This window comes from Balaenoptera borealis, assembly GCF_965194805.1.
Source record: "Balaenoptera borealis genome assembly, chromosome: 11".
Taxonomy (NCBI): Eukaryota; Metazoa; Chordata; class Mammalia; order Artiodactyla; family Balaenopteridae; genus Balaenoptera; species Balaenoptera borealis.
In genome coordinates, this window is record NC_138868.1 from 54,679,684 (window position 1) to 54,704,251 (window position 24,568).

Sequence of the window (24,568 nt, forward strand, 5' to 3'; positions counted from 1 at the left end):
TATTAATTATGTATACGTAGGGTAAATATTTTAAAAAGCAGCTTAAAGCATTGAGAATTGTTGGCTCAGGGGTTTAGGAGTTGAGGTAGAGGTAAGGTATTACCTAAGAAACATGTAAACTAATATTTTTACCATCAAGTTTGTAGAGCAGTTTGACTTTTTAAACCGTGTACATGTATTCTTTTGATAAATAAACATTAATTTTTAAGTATGTTTTATTTATACAAAACCTTTTTATTTGTAAACCAATTTAATACAATTCAACAAACATTTATTCAGTGCCTGTTATGTAGATTATTGTACAAGAGAGAGATATGTAAATATATGATTATAAAGCAAATCCGTAATGTGATTACCTGCTTCCAAACGGAGGATAAATACTGATGAATCTTAAAGCACCATCCATTCTGATCTGGGACTTGGGGGGGAGGCTTCAGTGGACTGAGTATTTGCATTAGGACTCAAAGGATGAGAGGAATTTGAATGGGAGATTAAATGCCAGCTGTGGCCAGTGTTGTCAGGTCCCACCATGACTGCAAAAGTAACTGTGTGTAGAAGAGTCTGGGAGAGCCGTGGGAGGCTATGTTGACTTCTCTGCCTTTCCTAGACATTTCTGTTAGTCACTTTTTCCTGAGGATTTACTCCTCCCTGCCCTATCACCCAGACACTCTTAATTTTAGTATTGACTTTACCATGTTGTGTTAGGTGGTGGTTCTGTCTCTGCCGGCACCCTGCCTCTTCTTAAACTTTTGGTCTAATTTAGAGAGGGATAAGGAAAGAGAAAAGAAAACCTTGGTTTCACCTGCCCAAATGTAGATTCCTGAATGTAAAGATAGGAACTCTCTTCCGTAACCTCACAGGCAACTAGATATGGCTGTTACCTTTTTTGAGGTCCTAAGGTTAAACAGCCATTTTCACAGTTTGAACATAATTCTTAGAAACCTCAAGAGTAATGTAGGACACATCTAATTGTTTGCCAAGGAATGTAATAATTTCATAACTATAAAATAATTTACATTTAGGTCTTTAATCCATTTTGAATTTATATACACTACCAAATGTAAAATAGATAGCTAGTGGGAAGCAGCTGTATAGCACAGGGAGATCAGCTCGGTGCTTTGTGACCACCTAGAGGGGTGGGATAGGGAGGGTGGGAGGGAGATGCAAGAGGGAGGGGATATGGGGATATATGTATACATATAGCTGATTCACTTTGTTATACAGCAGAAACTAACACAACAATGTAAAGCAATTATACTCCAATAAAGATGTTAAAATAAATAAATAAAAATTTAAAAAATAAAAAAGGAAACTAAATAATAATTTATTTCTGTTATATGTCAAAACTGCTATTCAGAAGTAATGGGCCAAGTGTGTGTGTGTGTGTGTGTGTGTGTGTGTGTGTGTGTGTGTGTGTAACATCCTCCAAATTTAGGTTTTTGTGCTCTGGATTTGTTTTCTTTTATATTGTTGGGTCCATAAGAGGAAAGGCTGGCTTAGAACAAAATAGCAGAGCTAAACCATATGTTTTGTACCAAATTAGAAACAGGTGAAGGTTGTTAAAATCCCGCAAGAGTTTACAAAAGCTTTAGACTCAAGTTTGTATTAAAGGCAGGTGGTTATATGTACAATAAAAAGCAGTCACCAGCACACCAGCTTATTGATACATATGTGATTGATCTTTTTGGATAAAAACAAGGAGGAGTTAATAAATCACTGCACATAGCTATAAAGATGTTTGGGCTTGAAAGCCTAGCCTGTAAGAGCAAATGTGGACCCTGAAGGAAATTTATGAAGCATAGATCCTTTTAGCTTTACTTAACAGCTAACATCTGACTGACCCAGGGGGACCATGGAAATTTACTGCTGGGCCATTCAAATATGTAAGCTGTTGTGTGATGTAGAACAGGTAAAGATTAGCCCAGTAACAAATATGAGGCTATAAAATAAAATGAGATTTCGATGACTTGTAAGTACTTGTCAAAGGTCAGCTCTAAATGACTGGTCAGAAATGGGAAAAACTTGTTGATAATTAAAGCAGATTGATTATGACAACCTAGGCGTTAGCATTGGTTGCTCCCAGATCAATGATTCTTCAAGTTTCCTCCTCCTGTGAAATCCATACTTAAACAGAATGACTTTAAGGGCCTTTAAATTGTCTTTTTGTGTGCTGAAATTGGGTAAAATTATGAGTTGAGGTAATTCCTTTTGCAATTCCGTAATTGAAATACATCTTTGTCAAATATATTCTGAATATATGGAATTTGTAGACAGCCTATTCATTCTCGAACACTGACTTTAGCTAACTTATGTATGCAATTTTGAGCTTTGACATCTAGAAAGCAGGTAGAAGTTTTTAGGCTTTCTGATAGATGACCTTGAATTAACCTTTAAACTTAGGTAGTTAACAGATTTATGCACACAGTTATTGAAAAATCAATTTAGTGAAATTAAGCGGATATTTCAAAAATGTGTGGATTTATTGCCAAGCTTTTTGTCTGCTTTGCTTTATGTAAGTGTCCAAAGTAATAAATGTATGTAATATTGTTACTAGGATTTTAGGAGTTGCAGTTTGGACTTTAATAAGATCTATAGTTATTGGTGTCAACATTCGCTGCCTTTTTGACTTACTAAACCCAAAAGGTTGCCACATAAAAGCTAGATTTGGTTGTTTTCAAGGTGCCAGCTTATGAAATCAGTGAAATTTGGTAATAATTTGGTTCATGAACATCTCATTTGTGAGTTGAAGAAATCCCACAAATTTTTTATAGAAATCTTGACTAAGTGAAATTTACAAAATAATACAAATTTACAAAATGGGATTATTACTGGGCGGGGGTGGGGCTTGGGTCCATGGTGTAGAATTAGTTTAAGATGAGGAGTCAAAAGGCACCAGTTGGAATTCTAGCTCTACCACTTCATCCCTACATTTACTCCTCCCTCCACTGAACAGGTAAAAATGTTCCAGACGTTGTGCTCGAGGAACTAGGATACAGTATTAATAACAGTTTCCATTCTTGTGGAAGATACAGAGGCATAAACACGCAATTACAATAGTGTCAAAGGTCCTGCGTTGGTGAGTGTACAGGGTTCTATGAGAGAGGAATAGATAATCCCAACTTGGGGCAGAGGTGAGGTCGAGTTGGGTAAGATCTGTGGTTGTAATTGAGTGTTAGAAAAGACCGTGTGACCTTGGGCACCTCAATAACAGTGCCTATAATAGGACAAGTGCTTGTATTGTATTGATAATGTATGCTAAGTGCAATACCTAATGCATAATAGATATTCAGTAAATAAAATCCAGCATCAGCATCCCTGTTGTTATTTTGGCAGTGCTCACTGGCTCTTTTACTCTGGTGCTGGAGCTCCTTGCCTCCTATTAATGTACAGCAAACATAGTATCTTCTCTTGTGGCACTTACAGATAGGTACTGGGGAGGTGACGCATAGTAATAATGATAATTGAATGCCTACTGTATCCTGGTAACTGTGCTGGGTCTTCGCTTTTTTTTTGTTTAGTTTAATTCTCACAAGCAGTCCTGGAAGATCGGTGTTATTAAACCCATTTTAGAGATTTGAAAACAGGTTCAGAGTAGTATGCCCAAGTTCACACTACAAATAAGTAACAAAGCTGGGGGCGTGAGTCTATGCCTTTCTGACTTCAAAGCTTAACTCCTTACGCCTAAATCCCACTTCTACTTTTCTTTTCTTCTCCCCCCAGAAATAGGTATTATAATTAAATAAATAACTTTGATGTAAAGGGTTGAGCACCTAAGTGGCTTACAGAGCATATACCATTAGTTGCACTGATATATTTAAGCAAATCTATATTATGTGCACACATTGTGAAGTAGAAATTTAAAATGGTGAGCAGTTTTTCTTCCAAATTCATATTCCAGATGGAAACATCTTTTGGCATTACCAAGTATGTAGGTTTATGCACCTTGCACGCTTAATTGTAGTTAAAAAAAAAAAAAAAAAAACCTTTACAGATTTTGTGGGAAACAGGTGCTGTTAAACCTGGGCAAATGCAGGATGGCTGTTAATGTTGTGGAATGTGATTTTGATTTACTTGGCAGAATTTTTATTTTATAAAAATGACTATTAAAATAGACATGCTTTCCATCCTTTAATTTTGCTCTGTTCACTGAAATTTGCCTGTAGAATATTTTTCAACAGTTACTAAAAGGGTGTGGAAAAACTGGAAGGTTTCTACAGGGAAATTGATTCTGAATTCTTTAACAATTTTCACAACCCTGCAACTTACAAAGTTTTTAAAAAATGGGGATTTTTTTAACCTTCTTACTGAAATTATTTGGAATTCGATTTCCCTGAAATTCCCTTCTCTTTTTAGTACAGCTCTGTCTAAAGAACTATATTTAATATTGGCAAAGAGAATAATCTGATGTAAATCTTTTCATTACGTAATTTCTCCTTTAAAAACTTGTGATGGCATCTTATTACCTGTTATATCAAATTTAATATCTTTTTTTCACTGGTATATATGATTTCCTATTATACATTCTCTCTCTCTTCCTTCCCCAAAGGAGGAGAGGGGAAGATCACCTTTCTTCTTACTCTTTTATAAGGACTTTTGTCACCCTCTGCCCATGAATTATTTCAACATTGTTATCTTTTGTTTGCTGCTTCTCCTTTGATCTATTATCTCTCCTCACTTCCCTCCTAAACCTTTCCTCTGTGTTTTCTGAAACCCCTCTTCAGTGACTATAATATATACAAGTCTTCAGCCTCTTTACTATATATCTGTAGTATACAACTGCTAGAGGTAAGTAAAATCACTGGCTCTCTTCTGAAAGTATCATTTACCCTGGAGCCTTCTCAAGAGGAGACTTGTTTCTTCTACCTCCCATGTCTCTGGGTCTAGAGAAGGTAATGTCAATTCAAGACCACTTCTCAGTAGCATGTACCTAGTGTTTTGACACTTGGAGTAGATCATTTTCAACACCTCTTTCTCTATATGATAAAATTATTTTCAGTAATAATCATGACATGAAACAGATGATAATAGCCAAAAAAGAAAAGCAGAAAATTTTCTTTTATTGAAAAAAATATACATATATATACTTTTTCTTTTGAACAGTTTCTGTGTGCCCATCTTCAGGGAGCAATTTTAAAGGTTTGTATTTTACTGTACCTTGTTCAAGGCTGATTATAATATTTTTGTATCTGAATAACCTTATCTAAAACTACACCAGGAAAAAAAATAATTCGGAACTAAGAAAAATTGCACATTGCTATCATTGTTTATTTTGAACCTACTGTTTAAACACGGGAATATGTGGGAATATGTTACACCAGACAGTCTGGGGACACAAACTGTGTCCAAAGGAAGCTTCGAAGATTCCAAACCATTTGAAATTTAATCAGATTGGAAGTGTGTAGTTTAGTCCACTTTGTTGGGCTGACTGTACAGCTGGGAGTTCTTTGAATTAACTTCCGTGTTGATATAATATTTATTAGCATATGCATAATGAAAACATCCTGATTTGAAGATTGCATACATATAGAAATCAAACAGTCACTGCAGCAATTGTTTAGAACTGAGACCAACAAAAGATTTTTTTTCTGGGAGGATTATTTTATCACTGGCATTAAGCATTAGATTTGTTGTTTTTAACCCATTTTAAAAGTCTCTGCAGATTTATGCACCTCCTTATAGACTGCCCCCATCTTCCTGCCCTGGCTAGGCCACTGTCATTACCCTAGTGGCTTCATGCTTGTAGTTTCTCTCTTTTCAATATCCTAGATATTCTTATCCCATCATCCTTACCTCTAACCCACTTACCTATGGGAAAAAAATCAAACAGTTGGAAAGATTGGAGCACTGTAAATTCAGGTCATCTATTTCAGTTGGACTAATACATCCTAGATATCTGATTCTCCTTCCACATGACAGTCTTAAACCTTCTCTCTTTTTTCCCCATCCCCAGTTTTCCCTTTCCTTCTTGCTAAATCATCCCATTTCTGACTTTATAGAGAAAATAGAAGCTACCAGATGGGAATACCTCAACCTTCCATCGAAACACATCAAAACCTTTTGTAATCATCTCCATCGTCTTCAAAATGCCCTCTCCTTTGTGGACCCTGACCCAGCCCTCTATTCCCCCAACTGCTTCCTCTGAAAGTGCATCTGTATAATCAGCAAATTTTCCTGTATCTTCAGGCTCTTCTCAGGGAGTTCAGCCTATCTCTTGCCCTAACTAAATTTGAATTTTCCCCGAGGACCTCACGAGTACCCATTTGGTAGCTATTAATTTTCTTATGTGCTAGTAGGTATTCAGATTCAGGAGATGAGATTGGGGTTTTCTTCCTCTTGTTGGTTTTTCTAGAGTCTTACCTCTTTACCCTGTGGGCAAAGCAAACATACGAAAACCTATTCCTTTGAGACATATGCTCTTCAACTTTACCACTCTTTCGGTCCCTCAGTTATAACCCCATTACTCATCATGTGTTTTGGCAACAGAGAAACAAGAAACAGGTAACATAGGAAAGAGAAACAGTCTTTCTCTTTCTATTCAAAATCTTGCTGTTATGGGTGACACTAACACACAAGTGGGTGATTCATTCAACACCCTAGCCTTTCATTTTCTTGATCTTTTGGCACCAGTGATCTCTTGCATCCCATAGTTTTTATCTACTCCCCTGGTTACTCTCTGAATCACATCATCATTTCTTTCAGTCCACATCCAGAATCTGATCCAGGCATCCTGCTCTCTGATGACTACCTCAGCTCCTTCAGCTTGTGTGTTAGCCTCTTGTTCACTGTTCTTCTTGGTGACCTTCAGACCTGGCTTTTTTATCTAGTTTAGATTATATGGCCCATTATTTTAGTAACACCTTTGTCTTGCCCCCGCCCCCCATGACTTTTTGGCATTCTTACAGCCCTGTTGTCCATTTTCTCTACCTGCTGCACCCAAGCAGATGTGTAGAGAGTCACGCAATAGTATCATTATAAACTCATGATTAATTACCATTTCTGGGCTCTCAGTAGTGCTCAGCAGTTCTATTACATTTCTTTGTTGAAGTTGCTCTACCATTTGATCAAACTTTCATTCATTTGGGCAAAACAAAACATTGAGTTCTTCATGATCCCTCTCTATCTATCACCCTTCACTTCCAAACCATAACCAAATCTTTATGAGTTATCTCCTAAAAGTCTTCCAAATTAGTCTCCTTTTTTCCATTTCTAATATCACCACGTTAGTCTGAGCAACCGTGATCTCTCACCTAGATTACTGCAACACGCTGGTCTCACCTTCTCTAAACCATTCTCCACAGCAGTCAGCATATTTTTTTTCAAAATGCATATCGGTCATTGTCAGGAAAGTTCAAGGAGAAAGGGTTAATTAAAGAAGGAATGTATCAAATGAAAATCTAAGCAAGTTACACCTTTGTTTAAAATCCTTCCATGGTTTCTTATTTCTCTTAGGAAAAAAAATCAAACTATGGTCTAGAGGGCCCTGCATAGTCTACCTTCCTATCCAGCTTTAGCTTCCTCTCTCGCCAGAACTCCCTTCAGACCAACTATACTGTCCTTCTTTTAATTCCATGAAGCAGCATGCTTACCCCTGCAGTGGTTCTTTACATACGCTGCTTCCTTTAGTTGGAACATTCCTTCCCTTAGCTCCTACTCATCTTTTTTTTTTTTTTTAATATTTATTTATTTATTTATTTGTCTGCGCTGGGTCTTAGTTGTGGCATGTGGGCTCTTTTAGTTGCAGCATGCGGGATCTAGTTCCCTGACCAGGGATCGAACCCGGGCCCCCTGCATTGGGAGCACGGAGTCTTAACCACTGGACCACCAGGGAAGTCCCCTACTCATCTTTGAGGTCTCAGCTAAAATGTCACTTTCTCTCAGAAGTCTTCCCTGACTCTCTCAGTCTTTTTGTCCACCTCTTTTCTGGAATAGTGTTCCTTTCCTTCAGAGTACTTCATTTATAAACTATGTATTTGTTGGTGCGATTATGTGAGCCATGTCTGCTCCACTGGACTTTAAGCTCCATTGTCTGTGTTTGCTCACCCTTGTATCCCCACCACCTAGCACCATACCTGGCACACAGTGTGAGTTCAGTGAAGAATTGTTGAGTGAATAAACTGTTTCCATAGTGATCAGTTTCTTTCATCCTTCCTGTTATAATGGGAGACTTGGCCCACCTGCCATCCAAGGCAAATCCTTCTCCTGTGCTCTCACCACCTGTAGGATGGAGACCCTGTTCCCTCTCACCTTCTCAGGGCATCCCACTATGCTTCACCGTGTTACTGAGCTCTCTTCTCATTGTGGCAAACTTCACATCATCTCCCTTTCCTCACCTCGTCACTCCTGAACTCACACCAGTCTTCCTTCATCTCCCACTGCTTCATTTAAACTTGTGTTTACCGTATTACCAAAGCTACCTACCAATGAATTCATGTAATTGCATCCAATAGACATGTCTTCATGTCTCCGTTGCTTGAACTGTCAGCAGCATTTGACTACTGATGATATCTTCCTTCTTAAATTAACACTTTCTCTGTGCTTTTCTGGTGAGACACTTGGTTTTCCTCAAATCTTTCTGAGCAGTCCTTCTTAGACCCCTTTTCATTTCCCCATCTCTTGTTGATATTCTTAAGGCTCTGAAACAACGCTCTTCTTTATGGTTTTTTTAAGTTTCCCTTTAAGGTTTTGTAATTCTTGATATTTTTACCCCAAATTTCTCTTAACTTTATGTATAAGAATATTTTATGTAAAATATATTATCTATCTTATATACATGTAAAGTATATACACCTGCTCCTCCTCAGCATTCCCTATCTCAGTTCACAGACACCACCATCTACCTAGTTACTCAATCAGGAAACCGAAGGGTCATCTTTGACCCCTCTGTCTTCACCACTGTCACAACTGTCTATCACAGAGTCTTGCACTCTACCTACAAATCATAGCTCAAATCTGTTCACATATGTTCGTCTCCACTATTGGAACCGTAATCAAAACCATCACCATTCTGGTCTGAACCATTGCAACAGCCTCCTAACCAGGTCTTGTTCCCCTTTATTTACTGCACTGTGGCCAGAGTGGTCTTTAAGAAATATAAACCCCAATTCTGTCACTCTCGTGCTTAAGAAATCTCTAATTATCCTCCCATTGTCCTTAAGGATATAGTCTAGATGTCTTGTGGTTTACAGGACCCTGTGCAGTCTGGTCCCTGCTGGCCTCTCCAGCCCAATCTTCTAGCACTGAGCACTCATACTCTGTTCCTCACCCCACCCCCTAGCTGTCTATTTTAATGTCGCCTGTACTTTTATCAAATTAAGGTGACAACCTCATTTTATCAGTTGCTTAGGCCCAAAACTTTGAAGTTATCCTTGACTCCTCTGCCTCTCACACCTCATGTAAGATCTTTCAACAAATCATTTGGCTCTATCTTCAAAATACAGGAATTCAGTTACTCCTCACCACTTTCACAGCTACCATCCTGGTTCATACCACCCTCTTTTCTTGGCTGGGTTTTTGCAGTAGCCTCTCAATGTTTCCTTTCTTCCTCCCCTGCAGTTTGTTCTCTCAGAGAAGCCAAAGCATCTGTGTCTCTCATCTTTTCAGAACCCTCCAGAGCTTCCCCTCTCGTTCAGAGTAAAAACCAAAGTCCTTACTCTGACCTACTAGACCTTGCATGATCTGGACCCATTACCTTGCTGACTTTATCTCCTCTTCCTTTTCCCTCACTCTGCTCCAGCCATTTTTTATCTTGTGTGCCTCTGGCCTGCCTTACAGTTTTACTGCATCCTCATCAACTTGGAATGAATTATAGATAAAGCTTTAGTGTTATTATACAGCTCAGCAGAAAAATGTGAGTTTTTCTTTTTTTAGTCATGACAAAGTAAAACATAGTAGTCTCTTTTACTCTGCCAGGTGGAAGGAAAGAGAGACATGGGCATTTTCAGGAAGTGTGCAAAGGCAGAGAGAAATGAGCTTGGTGTGTTCATGAGACTGAGAAAACCACTTGAACAGAATAAGGTTGCAGATAACTCTGACAGTTCAGATCACTAAGGCCTTGAAAGCTAGGCAGAGAAGTTGAAATTTAAAACAATAACTGGTTAGGAAGCAGGGCTGCTAAGTGACATGATAAAAAGTCTTACTTAAGAAGGAAAATAATGATACTACCTTCTAGTGAGTAGAGGACAGGAATGCTGCTAAACATTCCTACAGTCCACACAACAACAAAGAACTTTCTAGAGTGGCGATGGGAACGGAGAGCTGAGAATGTTTCACAGGGAAAATGGCTTGTGGACCTGGTGGATCACTGCATATATAAAATGCAAAAAAGGGTAAAAATTGAATGCCACTCTAAGCCTGAGTAACTGATAAAAGTTGTGGGAGAAGACTAATCTAGACAGGAGAAAGTAAGTTGAGTTTGAAGTAAACTCATGGCCTCAGAACATACTGAGGATGTGTTGTCACATTTTCTACAAACACAATGAGCAGAAGTGATCTTAATATGCATAATAAAAATTTTGAATTAACTATAGCCATATCCTTATCCCCAGCTGAGCCATCAAAGAACCAGACGTGGATGTGGGGCTCCGAAGGTGAAGGCAAGAAACTAACCAATGTGGAGTCCTTTTAAAAAATGTCTGGTTTGGGGAGGAGAGGGAAGGGCTTACGATAATTGTATCTTTTGAAAATAAGAAAGGTTCAAAATAAATTTCTTTTACAGTTTTATTCCAAATTGATTGTGGCATATCCTTCATATATACATATACACATGTGAAGTAATTTGAATATGTATTATATATAATATTTATATATATATAAATTTAATTTTAAAACTTTTCCTACTTTCAGACCATACATATGAATCTCTTTTTCTCACATTTCATTTGCTAGCACTTCAGTAGGTCTACTTTGCAGCCTTAGCTGATGCCTATCATCGTGACCCTTTGGCATTATACTCTTGAAATATTTTCTTGGTTCCTGAAGGAAATATGAAGTTATAGTCAACATATTTATTTTGGCATATTCAGAATTACAGAATCTTGGAGACGGATGAGTTACTATACCTCATCGAGTCCAATGGGTCATCCAGTGTTTGAGTCCCCCCCGTGTTAGGCTCTAGGGCTGCTGTAACAAATTACCACAGACTTGGTGACTTAAAGTAGCAGAAATTTATTCTCTCATAGTCTGGAGGCCAGAAGTCCAAAATCAAGGTGTCAGCAGGGCACCGAAAGCTCTAGGGGAGATTCTTTCCTTGCCGTTTCCAGCTTCTGCTGGCTCCAGGCATTCCTTGGCTTGTGGCTGTGTAACTCGAATCTCTGCTTCCATCTTCAGGCGACCTTCTCTTCTCTGTGTCTCTCCTCTGTGTCCTTATAAGGACACTTAACTGGAGTTAGGGCGCAACCGGATATTCAAGGATATTCTAATCTCAAGATTCTTACCCTTTTCCCAAATAATGTTGCATTCACAGGTTCTGGGTTTCCAGATATGGACATATGTTTTGGGGGGACCACCATTCAGCCCACTAGACCCCTGAATGCATGGGGGTTTTTTGTTTTTGTTTTCATAGTTGTAGTTTTTCATTTTTTTGTTTTGTTTTTTGTTTTTTGTCACACAAAGAGGGAGAGAGGAAGTGATGGGACGGGGCCCAGTGTTGTCCCCCAGAACAGCTTCTGAGGCAAAGGTTCATCTGGATTCATTTTGAAAAGGCAATTTTGGGGTCCGTGTTTCAGGAAATTCTCCAGGCTGTCAGTCTCAGTGCAAACAGCTTAAAATAAAAACCTCCCCTCTGTTCATCACACAGGGATCTAACACAAAATGCAAAACAGACCTGTTTGGAAAATGCCTGACCTTAAAAAAAGAGTGAGGCCTTTAAAGATGCATTACATACAGAATCTTCCAGGAATCAAGTCTGCTGCGACTTCACAAAACCAGAAGCACAGAATAACATTTCCAACTGTAGAACTCCTGGCTAACAAAAAAAGAGGAGGATCACAGATGACAGGCAGGGGGTCCTACCCAGACACCTGCCTCTTCGTTTTGTTCTGAACAGACTCATAAACTGGAGCATAGAAAAGCAGCCTCGGGGGTGGGAGCAGATGCTCGGTGGTTGCGGCTCAGTCCCTGGGGAACAGAGGGGCGGCTCACTGTTTGCCCGCCTCTCTGCCCGGCCTCCTTTCTGGCTGATCTCTGCTGGTCCCTGGGATCCCTCCTCGCCCGGCACCCCCCGTGCCATGGCCCTTCTTTCACTTCTGCTGCTGCAGGCCCCCACGGCCACGGCCCTTGGCCGCCACCTCCTCCTTGACCGTGTCGGTGATCTCATCGGGGATGCGCAGGTACTTGATGGTGCTGCCGCGGATGTAGCACTCGGGCATCAGCCAGAATTTGTCCCTGTCCCTGGACTTGCAGATCACCTCCCGCAAGTTGATGTTCATCCAGTTGTCGCAGCTCACCAGAAGCCCATTGTACGTCTCCCCGTTTTTGAGCTCCACCAACAGTGGGTGATTCTGAGCCGTTTTCAGCAGCCACAAGTGAAGCACGGTGCCAGCGGGGACCGGGCTCCCCGGCCACTTCCACCACAGCCGCCGCAGCTCACCGCATGGTTATTATTGGTTGACCGACCTCTGCTTAGCTTCCTCTACTCAAGATCTTTTGGATTTTGACTAATTCTGTGGTGATCTCAACTTTCCTGTAACTTTTTGCCATCAACTTTGGGTTTTCCTGCTTGAAGCCATGAGAACAAAACCAGCTTTTTTTCTCTCTGAAAGTCCTTCATTTGTTGTCCATGAGACTTCTGCCCTCCAGGCTAAACACCTGTGGGTCCATCAACCATTTCTCTCAAAACTATGGCTCCCGTTCTTCTAATCATCCTGGGTGTTCTTCTCTAAAGGACCCAGTGACAATAGAAAGAATACTGAGTATATAACTGAAGACCTAATGCTGAGGTGTCATATCTTTTCCACTAAGTAGGTGACCAAGGCAAGTTAGTTTCTTTTAAATAACAAAAGCACTGGACCACTCTGCTTCACTGCATGCGTTTTATAGTCAAATGAGATTATTACAAAACCTGTAAGAAACATAACCTATAAGAAAGGTTCCAGTATTTATCTGTATGCTTGTAAAAAGAAATATTAACTCCCAGAACTAAACATAGATCTGTCAGTATCATCTGACCCCGTACTAAGTATTGATAGTTGGCACTAGCACGTTCCCTGGTTATCTGCTCTCTTTCTGTTAATACAACCTGGGATCACATTGGCTTTTTGGTACTCATGTCATAATTCTTTAATCACACGGAAATTATTAGGTACTAAAGAGCTCCAAACCATCTTCACAGATAATCTATTTATTGCTTTCTAATTCATTGACTTTTACCAGGTGGAGTCAGTGAATTTTTCAAACAACTTGGAAATATAATTTAATTTGGAAAAGAATTTAATATTGCTCATTTTAATTGCATTTTCTGTAAAAGTATAATAATAGGAAATGTATAGTTATCCCTCTAGTTATTTAATCTAATACTCCCTTAAATTAATTCTACTTATGGTGCTAAGGACATTTTTCTGGTTGTACTTGAATGACCACATTCTTATCTAAACCTTCTGCAGTTTGCTAATGAGATTCTCTATGTATATTGAATTAAGATGCCTTTGATTTGTATCTTATATCCTGATGGTAATAGGTTTTACCCTTTTAGATGGATTTCATTTTTCTAGATTGCTTAATAGATCTATAAATCCATGTACTTTCGCAGAGTAAAATGACTGTGTAATGGTTAGAAGCTATTATACTGTTAAACTTGACATGACCCCTTAAGAATTTGAAAGCAATATAAGATGTGAACTCTGTCCTAATATTTGATCTGTCTTAAAGTTTCCCTATTTGAACCTTTGGCTCTAATCACTCTTTAGATTTGTTTTAATGGTACATACACACCTTGGGGCTCCTTCTTTCTATAAAGAAGTCCCAATGAAGTAATAAAGTCAATGTCGTAAGATCTATTCTTCAGGATTCAGAGGCTTGGTTTTCAATGTATGCTTATTTCAGTTTACTTTTCCAACATTTGAAACAGTTTCTGCATTTATAACTTGGAAGTGGAGATATTTATGAGTTTGGAGAGCTATGCAGATAGTCTACATGTAATGGTTTATAGTATAACAACTATACAGTATAGAGCTTTAGGACACTAGTCAATTTCTTCATAATTGCCCCTTTGTTAATATATCCTTTCAGTTAGGTAGTTTCTTTGCAGGCTACCCCATACAAGTTTGAATGATTCCCAGATACCCTGTAAAAGCCTGGTGTGTTACACTTTGCTTATCCCGAATTTGCTTTGCTGTCATTTTTAATGCATCTCAATGTAGGGCCAAACCGTATGTCCTAGTTTATTTTTTATAGCTTCAATTAAATACAAAGCTATATCTTCTTGATGGGTGTATGAAGCATGTGGTGTTCCACTGTAGAGAATACAGACAGATCATGACCTTGCTCGCTCCCCAGTGCCTGTAATTTTACAGTACGACAAATTTACCTTTTGGACATTATGTAATCAGCAACTCGAGAATGTAATATAAAGCTTTAAATTCTGTTTCCTTTCTTTCATTTTCCCTAGAAAACAGTATCCTCCAAGCATTATGGAATGTATCTTTTCCTCAGACAATTAAAACACAATTGAAATTAAGAATATCCAGTAATTGTCACCTACCATTTATTTCTGTAAGGTTATGTTATTCTTAAGAATAGTCATATATTGCAAAACTAAGGAAAGTAAAGTTTCTTCTTGACCCTGTCTAAGTTGTGATTGATCTGTTTGTAGAGAAATCTGTTGCAGAGGCCAAAATGTATGCTTGGTCTTGAGAATCAGGGGAAAATATGACTAGAACATAGATATACTCTAACCTTTTCTTCTTCATTTGCAGGAGTAGGAAAAGGGAATAGTGAAGGAAACTTATTCCCTAAAATAACTCATCACTTTTATAGAGATCTACAGATCTCATGCCTTTGTTGCTTCAGTGAATCAGGTTAAAATGGAAAGTCTTATGAGAACTCTATGGCATGAGTACATTGCCTTGGAGAAGTAACATCCAAATAGCCACCCCTGCGAATGTGAATGAATTTTTGATGAATTTTTGCTCATTGGTGCTGTTGATTTGACTAGCCACCTCAGAAGCAACAGGAACCTTAGATATCGCTTTCACGTCTGATATTTTTCTTAATCTTTCTGTCCCTTTTAGTAGAAGTTGAGATGTCAGGTCCAAAGTATTAGAGGAAAAAAAATTCTAGGATCTTAATCTCAGGGTGGTAGGTTTATGATATATAAATAAGAGACATAGTGGCCTCAACTCCTTGAGGATAGTGGGTCACTTTCTTATATATTTGTCCCTTATTGCATGACCTATTCAATTTTTTCTTTGAAACAAAGCAGCCATCATTCTGATTTGACTAATGTTATGAAGATATTAAGATAATAGGTTACAATGACTATATAAGTGACTTAGTCCAAGTCTTCAGATGTTTATGCTGTATCCAGGAAACTTCTGCCTTTGTCAGCAACTTGGAGGTTGTTTTACTCAAGTTTTTGAAAACTTCTGACCCTACTTTACCTTTTTTAGGTTTCCATTATACCCAAAAGGAGGGGAGAAGTTGCAGTTTGATTACGGTGTCTATCTTCTGAACAAAAATATAGCACAGGTAAGTAACTCCTCTTTACTCCCCTCCTACTTCCCACATGCAGCCTGCTTCCTTGGATCTCTAACCCTCTTTATGAATAAGTACTACAGTTGACTCCTATTTAACTAGTTACAGTGATAATGCAAAGTTCTTTTTTGGCCACAGTCCTTTTCTGTGCCATTATAAATGCCACAAAGAAGCAATGTGTACAAATTGCAATCCTCCTGCTAAACTCGGAAACCATTTACTGAATTGTTACCTGCTAGTAGACTGTACTTGAATGTGTGGGCTTTATAACCTCTTGCCTCTACAGCTTGACTGGTAATAGCTTTCTTCTCACACAGCTTTCTTCTCTTAGACCACTTCTGGGGGCTCATTTTGCATTGGGAGTTGTTTACGGAGTAAAGGTTTACTGACTTTGGCAAGTCCCTAATAGTCTCCTCATCTGTTATCCAGGGCCCCAAAGAAAAGACCAAGCACATGGTCCTTCCAACCCAGCTTGGATTTTTGTGGCTCTCCCAACATCACACCAGTTCGTATCTCACTTAATGCCTTTCCACATGCCGTAGAAAGGCTGTCAGATGCTTGGGTTTGCATTTTCCTGAAAGAAATATATAGCATTTCCTTAGCTCACTTGGCTCTACTTCAAGAGGTGGACATGCCATAAATTTTCTAGTTGTAAAGGAAGATCAGCTTCAGCGCCTTGTTTTTATTTGGACATCCTTCCAATTGGAATATCGCATGGATGAGATCCCACTGTTTGGCTGTTATTTAGTGACATTATCAGCTGTATCCTCAGACCTTTCCTTTTTATAGAAGCAATAAGGTTTGTGATGCTTTTGTTTTTATGAGCCTGAGTTGCCTTTTAGCCGTATGATTCTGAAGACTCACTGAACAATTCCCATATTCATTTCTGATGGATCTAGAATAATTCCTCCATATGGTGTCATCTTTGCCTTTCTTCCCCTCATCTAATCTCAGTTTAATGTTTTTTTTTAAAATTGGTTTTTATTAAGACTCTTATACTTTTCTGATACTGGATCAGATTTCTAGTTTGCAGTCCTCGATTAATCATTTGCTTATAACCTCACACTCATACTGTTTTTATTGTTACTGCCATCCAGCTCACGTTCTTCATTCCAGGCGAGCAGCCTTGCTCACAGCCTCTGGCCCATGACTCATCTTTCCATGTGCCATTCTTCCCACAACTGATGCTTTCCATCCCTCCATTTTTGGCAGAAGAGTATCTCAGTCTAGGAAACAGGACCTTAATTTCAAGGCTACCTAGCTCACGTTACTGATCACAGATGTCATACCATAGAAAAGGTAGTACTTAGACAGAAATGGTCAAGAAGGGGCCAGACTAAGGATACATTAAGGGAGAAGAGGTCTAAGTAAATCAGAGAGTACCTCCAGTGAAGTCAGCCAAGGTGGAAAAGAGCACCTGGAAACTGGGGTCCAGAGTCTGGGAGTCAGGATGTCAGGAAGGTTGGCCTCATTTAGTAGAACTAAGTTCTGATCCGAGTTCAGAGATTCTTCTCTCTTTGCCCTATTTTCTGTTTCTTGCTTTAAAACACATACGGCCTAAGATCAGAAGTCTGTTGGAAGTTTCCAGGTGAAACCTACTCCTGATTAAGGCTAGGGCTGAAATCCCTGGATTTCCTCATAAATCCCAGCTTCAAACACACACGTGCGCACGCGCACACACTTAATTCTTCCTTCTCAGGGCCCAATAGGAATGGCACAGTATGGTATAAAGGGGTGCTAAGAATAGCCCAGCTTGCTTTGAGAACAAGACCAACAGGGAGACTGACTATGTGCAGTGGAAAATTTGGGACAGCCAGCCCTTCACATCACACTCAGCTCTAGCACCTGTTTGGTTCCCATTTTAGAGCACTTCCCAGGTAGCTTCTGATTTTATTCTTAACTAAACCAAGGCCACGAGTATGCGGAACTAGTTTTATTCATCTGTTTAAAAAATGGATTACTTCTAGTAATTTTGTATCCTCTGCAACTTTATACTGTTTGAAATTGAGAGATTACATTTGTGTGTGTGTTTAATGGGTTAACCACTCTAACTCCATAGGGAGCAAGTATCTTGCTGTCTAGTGTTTTTTCATCACTGTGATGGCAGTTTTAAAAGGAGATGACAATAAACTTCTTATAAACAGACTTTCTTAGGTTTCAGGGTTCATTCAGAAAGCCTCTTCTGAGCCTTTAGAAAGAAACTTTTAGCAAATTTGTGACCTTCAACTTTTTTCACTTTAACTCCATTTTGTCTTTAGCCTTACTACCATCACTTTCTTACATTTCAACTTATAACAAATCAAAGAACCATTAATTATTATGGCTCCTAACCAGGTATTATATTAATAAGATATTTCTAACTTGTGAAGGTTTATTTTTATATACATATATACCAATACATGTTGTCAAAGGGGAGTTTGTCTTCTCAGTCAGTCCCATTTAGACTCTAGAGATGTGAACAAATCATACTATTAAAATGGTCCCACCTCAGTAATTTATAAGCCACGTTAGTGGAGGTGGATGAAAGCATTGGCATGTGTTAAAGTGCCAGAGAAAAAGGAGTGAAGTCATTTAATACGGCATCCATAACTTGGTTGAGGATTTGAATAGTCAATAGGACCTTTCATCACAGCCAGAAATAGTAGTAAAATCACTTTTTTGGTAGAGGAAATGACAGAATTTAGTAATATTTGTTACTTCAGTATTTGGGATCGGTCCAGCTCAAGTTTTGAAAGCACAAGCTTAGAAAGACAGGCCTTCAAGTAGAAATCCTCAAGTGTTGTTTGAAGAGCTGAGAGGGTTGGTAAGGTCTGCTTGCCCTCTTCCTGTCACTACTGTCTAAAGGGGTGTGTGTGCTGGGTTGGGTATTGAAAGTGAATAAAGCAAAATGCCTTGTTCTTAGCACCATTTACTAATATTTTTCAAGTGCCAGCCCCTTTGGCTGGGAATAGTCTTCCCTGTTGGGCAGCCTGCAACACTATAGGAATGGACCTGGTAAAATTCAGGTACAGTGTAATTAATGTTGATTTAAGAAACCCAACTCCTGCCATAATTGTCAGTAAGTTTATAAGGACATTATATTAGTATTTGTGTGTAGCACAGTAGTTTGCTTTTAGTTCCTAGAGTATAAAAAGTAGTAAGTCAAAAATTCTAATACTTTTATCTTATGTTTGTGGAAAGCTTTGTAGCTAATGATATATATATATATACATATATATCTATGTGACCCTCATCATCGCCCTGCAAAGTGAAAAGGGCAGCATTTGATCCAGCATATCCACTTTGGGGTATTTGTCCAAAGGAAACGAAAACACTAACTTGAAAAGATACCTGTACCCCCCTTGTTTATTGCAGCATTATTTAAAATAGCCAAGACATGGAAATAACCTAAGTGTCCATCAATGGATGAATAGATAAAGAAAATGTGGTGTGTGTACATGTGTACACACACACATACACACACACACACACACACACACACACACAGTAGAATATTATTCAGCCATGAAGAGAAGGAAATCCTGGCATTTGCAACAACATGTGGATGGACCTTGAGGGCATTATGCTAAGTGAATTAAATACCATATGATCTCACTCATGTGGAATCTAAATTAAAAAAAAACCCCAAACTCATAGATAAAAAGAACATATTGGTGGTTATCACAGGTGGGGGTAGAGGGTGGTAGAAATGGATGAAGGTTGTCAAAAGCTACCAACTTACAGTTATAAAATAAGTAAGTCCTGGAGATATAATGTACAGCATGTTGACTACAGTTAATACTGTATTGTATATTCAAAAGTTGCTGAGAGTGTATATCTTAACAGTTTCACCACGAGAAAATAAAAAGTTTGTAACTATGTGTGGTGATGGATGTTGACTTATCATGGTGAATATTTCGCAATATATACATACATCGAATCATTATGTTGTATATACCTGAAACTAATGTTATATGTTGCAGTATATTATGGGAGATGAACTAATGGATCGAATGTGGGAGATGGAGGAAAAGGAGTAATCAAGAATGACTCCTAGGTTTTGAGTATGAGCAACTGGGTGTATGAAAATGCTGTTTATTGAGATGGGGAAGGGTCCAAGAGATGCGGGTTGGTAGAACCAAAAGTTCTGCTTTGGAAATGTTAAGCTTGAGTTGCCTTTTAGAAATCCAAAGCAGAGTCGTCAAGTAAGCAACAGAATATATGGGTCTGGACTCAGGGTGGGAGGTCAGTTACTAGAGGTACAAATTTGGTAGTCATGAATATAAAGATGATGTTTAAATCCATGGAACCAGGTGCGATCAACCAGGAAGAGAATGCAGAGCTAGCCAGAGCAGAGAGAGACAGATGCAGACAGAAACATGCCGTGGGATTTAGCCCTGGGAAATCACGTTTAGGTGTTGGATAGAGGAGGACGAACCAGCAAGGACTGTGAGGAATGGCCAGTTGGGTAGAGAGAAAACCAGGAGAAAGTAATAATTTGGAAACTAAGAGAAGTAAATTTCTGGAAGGAAAGAGTAGTCAACTAAATATGTGAGCTCCTTCTGTCAGATAAAGTATCCAATGGACTTGGGAACATGGAAGTCATTAACGAGCAGTTTCAGTAGAGCAGCAGGTGTGTTGAAGAGTGAATAGGAAGTGAGGAAGTGCCATTGATTATAGACAATCCTTCTGAGGTGTTTTTTGTGCAGTGAGATAGATAGACATGTGGGTTCATAACTGGAAAAGACTCTAGGTTTAAGGGAGGTCTTTTGGGTTTTTTGTTTTGTTTTTTGTTTTTTATTTGTTTTGTGGGGATGTGGAACCTTTTTGGTGTGTTTTATTTTTTAAGATGGGAAATATCAGGGCATGTTTATATCCTGATGAGAGTGATCAAATGAAGAGAGCAATTGCTAATACAAGGTAAAGAAGGGATACTTGAAGGAGTAAAGTCTTAGGGAGAGGGAAAGGAAATTGGTTTCAGAACATGAGTTTGTTGACCTAAGATAGAAAAAGGGGCACTTTCAGCAAACTCATAGTTTCAAAACAAAACAAAAAGGCAAAAACTAGTTTAACTTAAGAATGTCTTTGGGACTTCCCTGGTGGTGCAGTGGTTAAGAATCCGCCTGCCAATGCAGGAGACACGGGTTCGATCCCTGGTCTGGGAAGATCCCACATGCCGTGGAGCAGCTAAGCCTGTGCGCCACAACTACTGAGCCTGCCCTCTAGACCCCATGAGCCACAACTACTGAGCCCGCACGCCGCAACTACTGAGCCCACACACTGCAACTACTGAACTACACCACAATGAAGAGTAGCTCCTGCTCACCGCAACTAGAGAAAGACCACGTGCAGCAGCGAAGACCCAACGCAGCAAAAAAAAAAAAAAAGAATGTCCTTGATGAAGCAGTAAAAGTTATTAATTATATTAAATGTTGACCCTTGACTACCTATTTTTTTAATATTCTGTGTGATGGAAAGGGAAATAGGCATAAAGCACTTGTGCAATTGAGTTGCTAACTAAACCAGCTGATATTTTTCATGGAGCACCATCTTGAAAGATTGACTAACACACAGCCAAGTATACAGACTTAGGTATTTGGCAGACATTTTTTTCAAAAATGAAGTGAGCCTCTTAAAGGAAATCAACTGATGATGAGATTCAAGATTTTGAATGACGGTATCGGTAGTATGTCGGAAAACTTGCATTTGCCACCATGACCTTGACAGCTTCCCATTTCTTAAAGGTGTTTTTGATGAAGTTGGTAGTGATATTTAACAAATGAGATTAAAATATTTTATAATAAATGTGTCAGCATTTAAAATGTATATAGCTCAATGAGCCAGTATTTTCAAAATGACCAATGTATGTTGCTATGAAGTCATGTGCAGCTAAAGATCTCTTCAAAGTGCAAAAACCCCAATGGATTTTTTTATATATATATAAATTTATTTTATTTTACTTATTTTTATTTTTGGCTGCATTGGGTCTTCGTTGCTGCACGCAGGCTCTCTCTAGTTGCGGCGAGTCAGGGCTACTCTTCGTTGCGGTGCACAGGCTTCTCATTGCGGTGGCTTCTCTTGTTGGGAGCATGGGCTCTAGGCGCGTGGGCTTCAGTAGTTGTGGCACACGGGCTCAGTAGTTGTGGCTTGCAGGCTCTAGAGTGCAGGCTCAGTAGTTGTGGTGCATGGGCTTAGTTGCTCCGCCACATGTGGGATCTTCCTTGACCAGGGCTCGAACCTGTTTCTCCTGCATTGGCAGGCGGACTCTTAACCACAGCGCCACCAAGGAAGCCCACCCCAATGGATTTTAATGTAACAGCTGTAAAAATATATTGAAATGGCTTCAGATTCTACATTGCTACTAACCTTTAAGAAGCTACTACTTGTTAAGTTTGGAGGTAGTATCAGGGAAGAATATCTACAATTATCTGAAAAAGGCTATTAAAATACTCCTTTCTTTCCCAATTACATTTTCTCATGAAACAGCATGTGGTAACAAAATGAATGCAGAAGAATATATGAGAATCCAGCTGTCTTCTATTAAAGCAGGCATTGCAAAAGAGACTTGCAAAAATGTAAAACAATGTCGCTCATCTCACTAAATTTCTTTTTTTGAAAATATGCTTGTTTTTCATTAAAAATGTTATTTATATTAACAAGTAATAGATTTCTATTATTATTTTAAAGTGAATTAATAAATACTTAAAAGCTTTTTCAGTTTCATATTTGTATATGCCCTACATAAACAAAAGCTTTTTGGGGTCCTCAATTTTAAGAGAGTAAAGGGATCTTGAGACCAAAAAGTTTGAGAACCACCGTCCTAGAGAATGTAGTCATCCAGCTTTCCTATAAAACACCTCAGTTGCTCATAGTCTGATAAACCAAGACACATGTGTCAGTTCCCCAAATGTGGAAACATTATATAAGAGACCTACAAATTTGAATTCTGGTAGTACTGTGCAATACAAATCATCAGGCCAGCAGCTATCAGTGGATTCTTCCCTATTGCTTTTGAGTTTTCTTGAGCCAGGCTTCTCTCCTTTCTTGAAAGTTCAGGGACTTAAGAGTAATACTTTGAGGGTGTAGTTTACAAATATTATTGATGATTTAAATTTGTATTGAACTTAATGGTTTTTGGTGTACTTACACTTCTGTATCTCATTTCATACCTTGTGAAGTGCGTTGACCAGGTCTATCTTTAGTTAAGAGATTGAGTTGCTGCTATGCTAACTTCTCGAGGATGACGAAGCTATTAGATGACAAACAATTCAAGATCAAATTTTATGAGGTCAGATCCAGCTATATCCCACTTTGTTTCTTCTTCTTTTTTTCTTTTTTAATGTGGGCCTTATTACAATCCTATGAGGTGAATAAGGCACAGACATCTGCCTTTTTACATATGAGACCCCTGAGATCAGGAATTAAGTAGAACTAGGATTAGATCCTGGAGATTTCATGACCTCTCTTCTTTTTACTCTATTACCTATCTTTTTTCTCAATTTACTTTAAGACTTCATAGAAAGTAACAGTAGCTTCTCCTTCCAAAAACAGTTGGAAACTTCTGTTCTGCCAGGGACATGGTCTTTCTGTAAAACTTGACTACTCATGGGGCCCACAATGCACAGCTATTTAGAAGGGATCAATGCCAGTTTACACCCAGCAGCTTAAATTCATGTCTATTTCTTTAACATACAGTTCAATATATATGACACATGAGGAGAAAATGCATTTTTATTTTCTTAATTCTTCTTGGAATCAAGAATACAAATTCCGAGGGTATTTTAATAGTCAAAATGCCATCATTCCCTCCTGCTGCCTACAAAATTGCCAATAATAGAGTAGAAACTATTTTTTAAAAGTCCTATATCTTAAGAACAAACAAACAATTTACTGAGATATAATTCACAAACCATACAATTCACCCACTTAAAATGTATAATTCAATGTTTTTAAAAATATATTCAACTAGTGGTGCAACTATCACCCCAGTCTGCTTTAAAATATTTTCATTGCCCATAAAGAAACCCTGTACTCATTAGCAGTCACTCCCTGTTCCCCTAAGACTTCCGACCCTAGGCAGCCACCATTCCACTTCTGTTTCTATTCTGGACATTTCATGGAATAGAATAAAATATGTGGTCTTTGTGACTGGCTTCTTTCCCTTAGCATAGGTTTATGGTTCATCCATATTGTAGTATGCATCAATCATTGCTTTTTATTAACAAATCATTTTGGCAATTCAAAGATGTACATGGATATACCACATTTCATTCATCCATTCATCAGTTGATAGACATTGGATTGTTTACACTTTGGGGTCATTATGAATAATGCTGCTATGAGCATTAATGTATAGATACAAGTTTTCTGTGGGGACATGTTTTCATTACTCTTGGGTGTATATTGGTATATATTGGGTTGGCCAAAGAGTTAGATCGGGTTTTTCCATAAGATGTTACGGAAAAACCCGAACGAACTCTTTGGCCAACCCAGTACTTGTGAGTGGAGTTGCTGAGCCATATGGTAACTATGTTTAACATTTTGAGGAATTGCCAGACTGTGCTAAAAGCAGTTACACCATTTTGCATTCCCACCATCGATGTATTAAAGTTCCAATTTCTGTCCTTTCTATTATAGCCTCCTACTAGATGTAAAGTGGTATCTCATTGTGGTTTTTTGTTTGTTTGTCTTTAACATCTTTATTGGAGTATAATTACTTTACAGTGGTGTGTTAGTTTCTGCTTTATAACAAAGTGAATCAGCTATACATACACATGTGTCCCCAGATCTCCTCCCTCTTGCATCTCCCTCCCACCCTCCCTATCCCACCCCTCTAGGTGGTCACAAAGCACCAAGCTGATCTCCCTGTGCTATGCGGCTCCTTCCCACTAGATATCTGTTT

General features: G+C 38.7%; 1 protein-coding gene, 1 long non-coding RNA gene and 1 pseudogene across 9 annotated transcripts in view; 1 reads left to right on the plus strand and 2 right to left on the minus strand.

The window, feature by feature from the left end:
- The window catches only part of UVRAG (UV radiation resistance associated), a 316,243-nt gene that overhangs the window by 216,902 nt on the left and 74,773 nt on the right, over nt 1–24,568 (plus strand). For all 6 annotated transcript variants that reach the window (XM_082342238.1, XM_082342240.1, XM_082342239.1 and 3 more), the window contains one exon: nt 15,603–15,681. In XM_082342238.1, the coding sequence (XP_082198364.1) occupies nt 15,603–15,681 (79 nt within the window). The remainder of the gene's footprint in view (nt 1–15,602; nt 15,682–24,568) is intronic.
- Nucleotides 1–24,568, minus strand: part of LOC309605916 — an 89,433-nt gene that overhangs the window by 2,720 nt on the left and 62,145 nt on the right. Inside the window, exon 3 of one of the 2 annotated variants that reach the window (XR_014231570.1) lies at nt 15,688–21,985. The exons of the other annotated variant lie outside the window; for it this stretch is intronic. This is a non-coding gene — a long non-coding RNA (uncharacterized lncRNA). Of the gene's footprint in view, nt 1–15,687; nt 21,986–24,568 lie in introns of those variants that run through there. 2 annotated transcript variants of the gene reach the window in all.
- On the minus strand, nt 10,599–12,590 carry LOC309605858 (U6 snRNA-associated Sm-like protein LSm4 pseudogene; annotated as a pseudogene). The gene has a single exon. The product of its transcript is annotated as a U6 snRNA-associated Sm-like protein LSm4 pseudogene (transcript).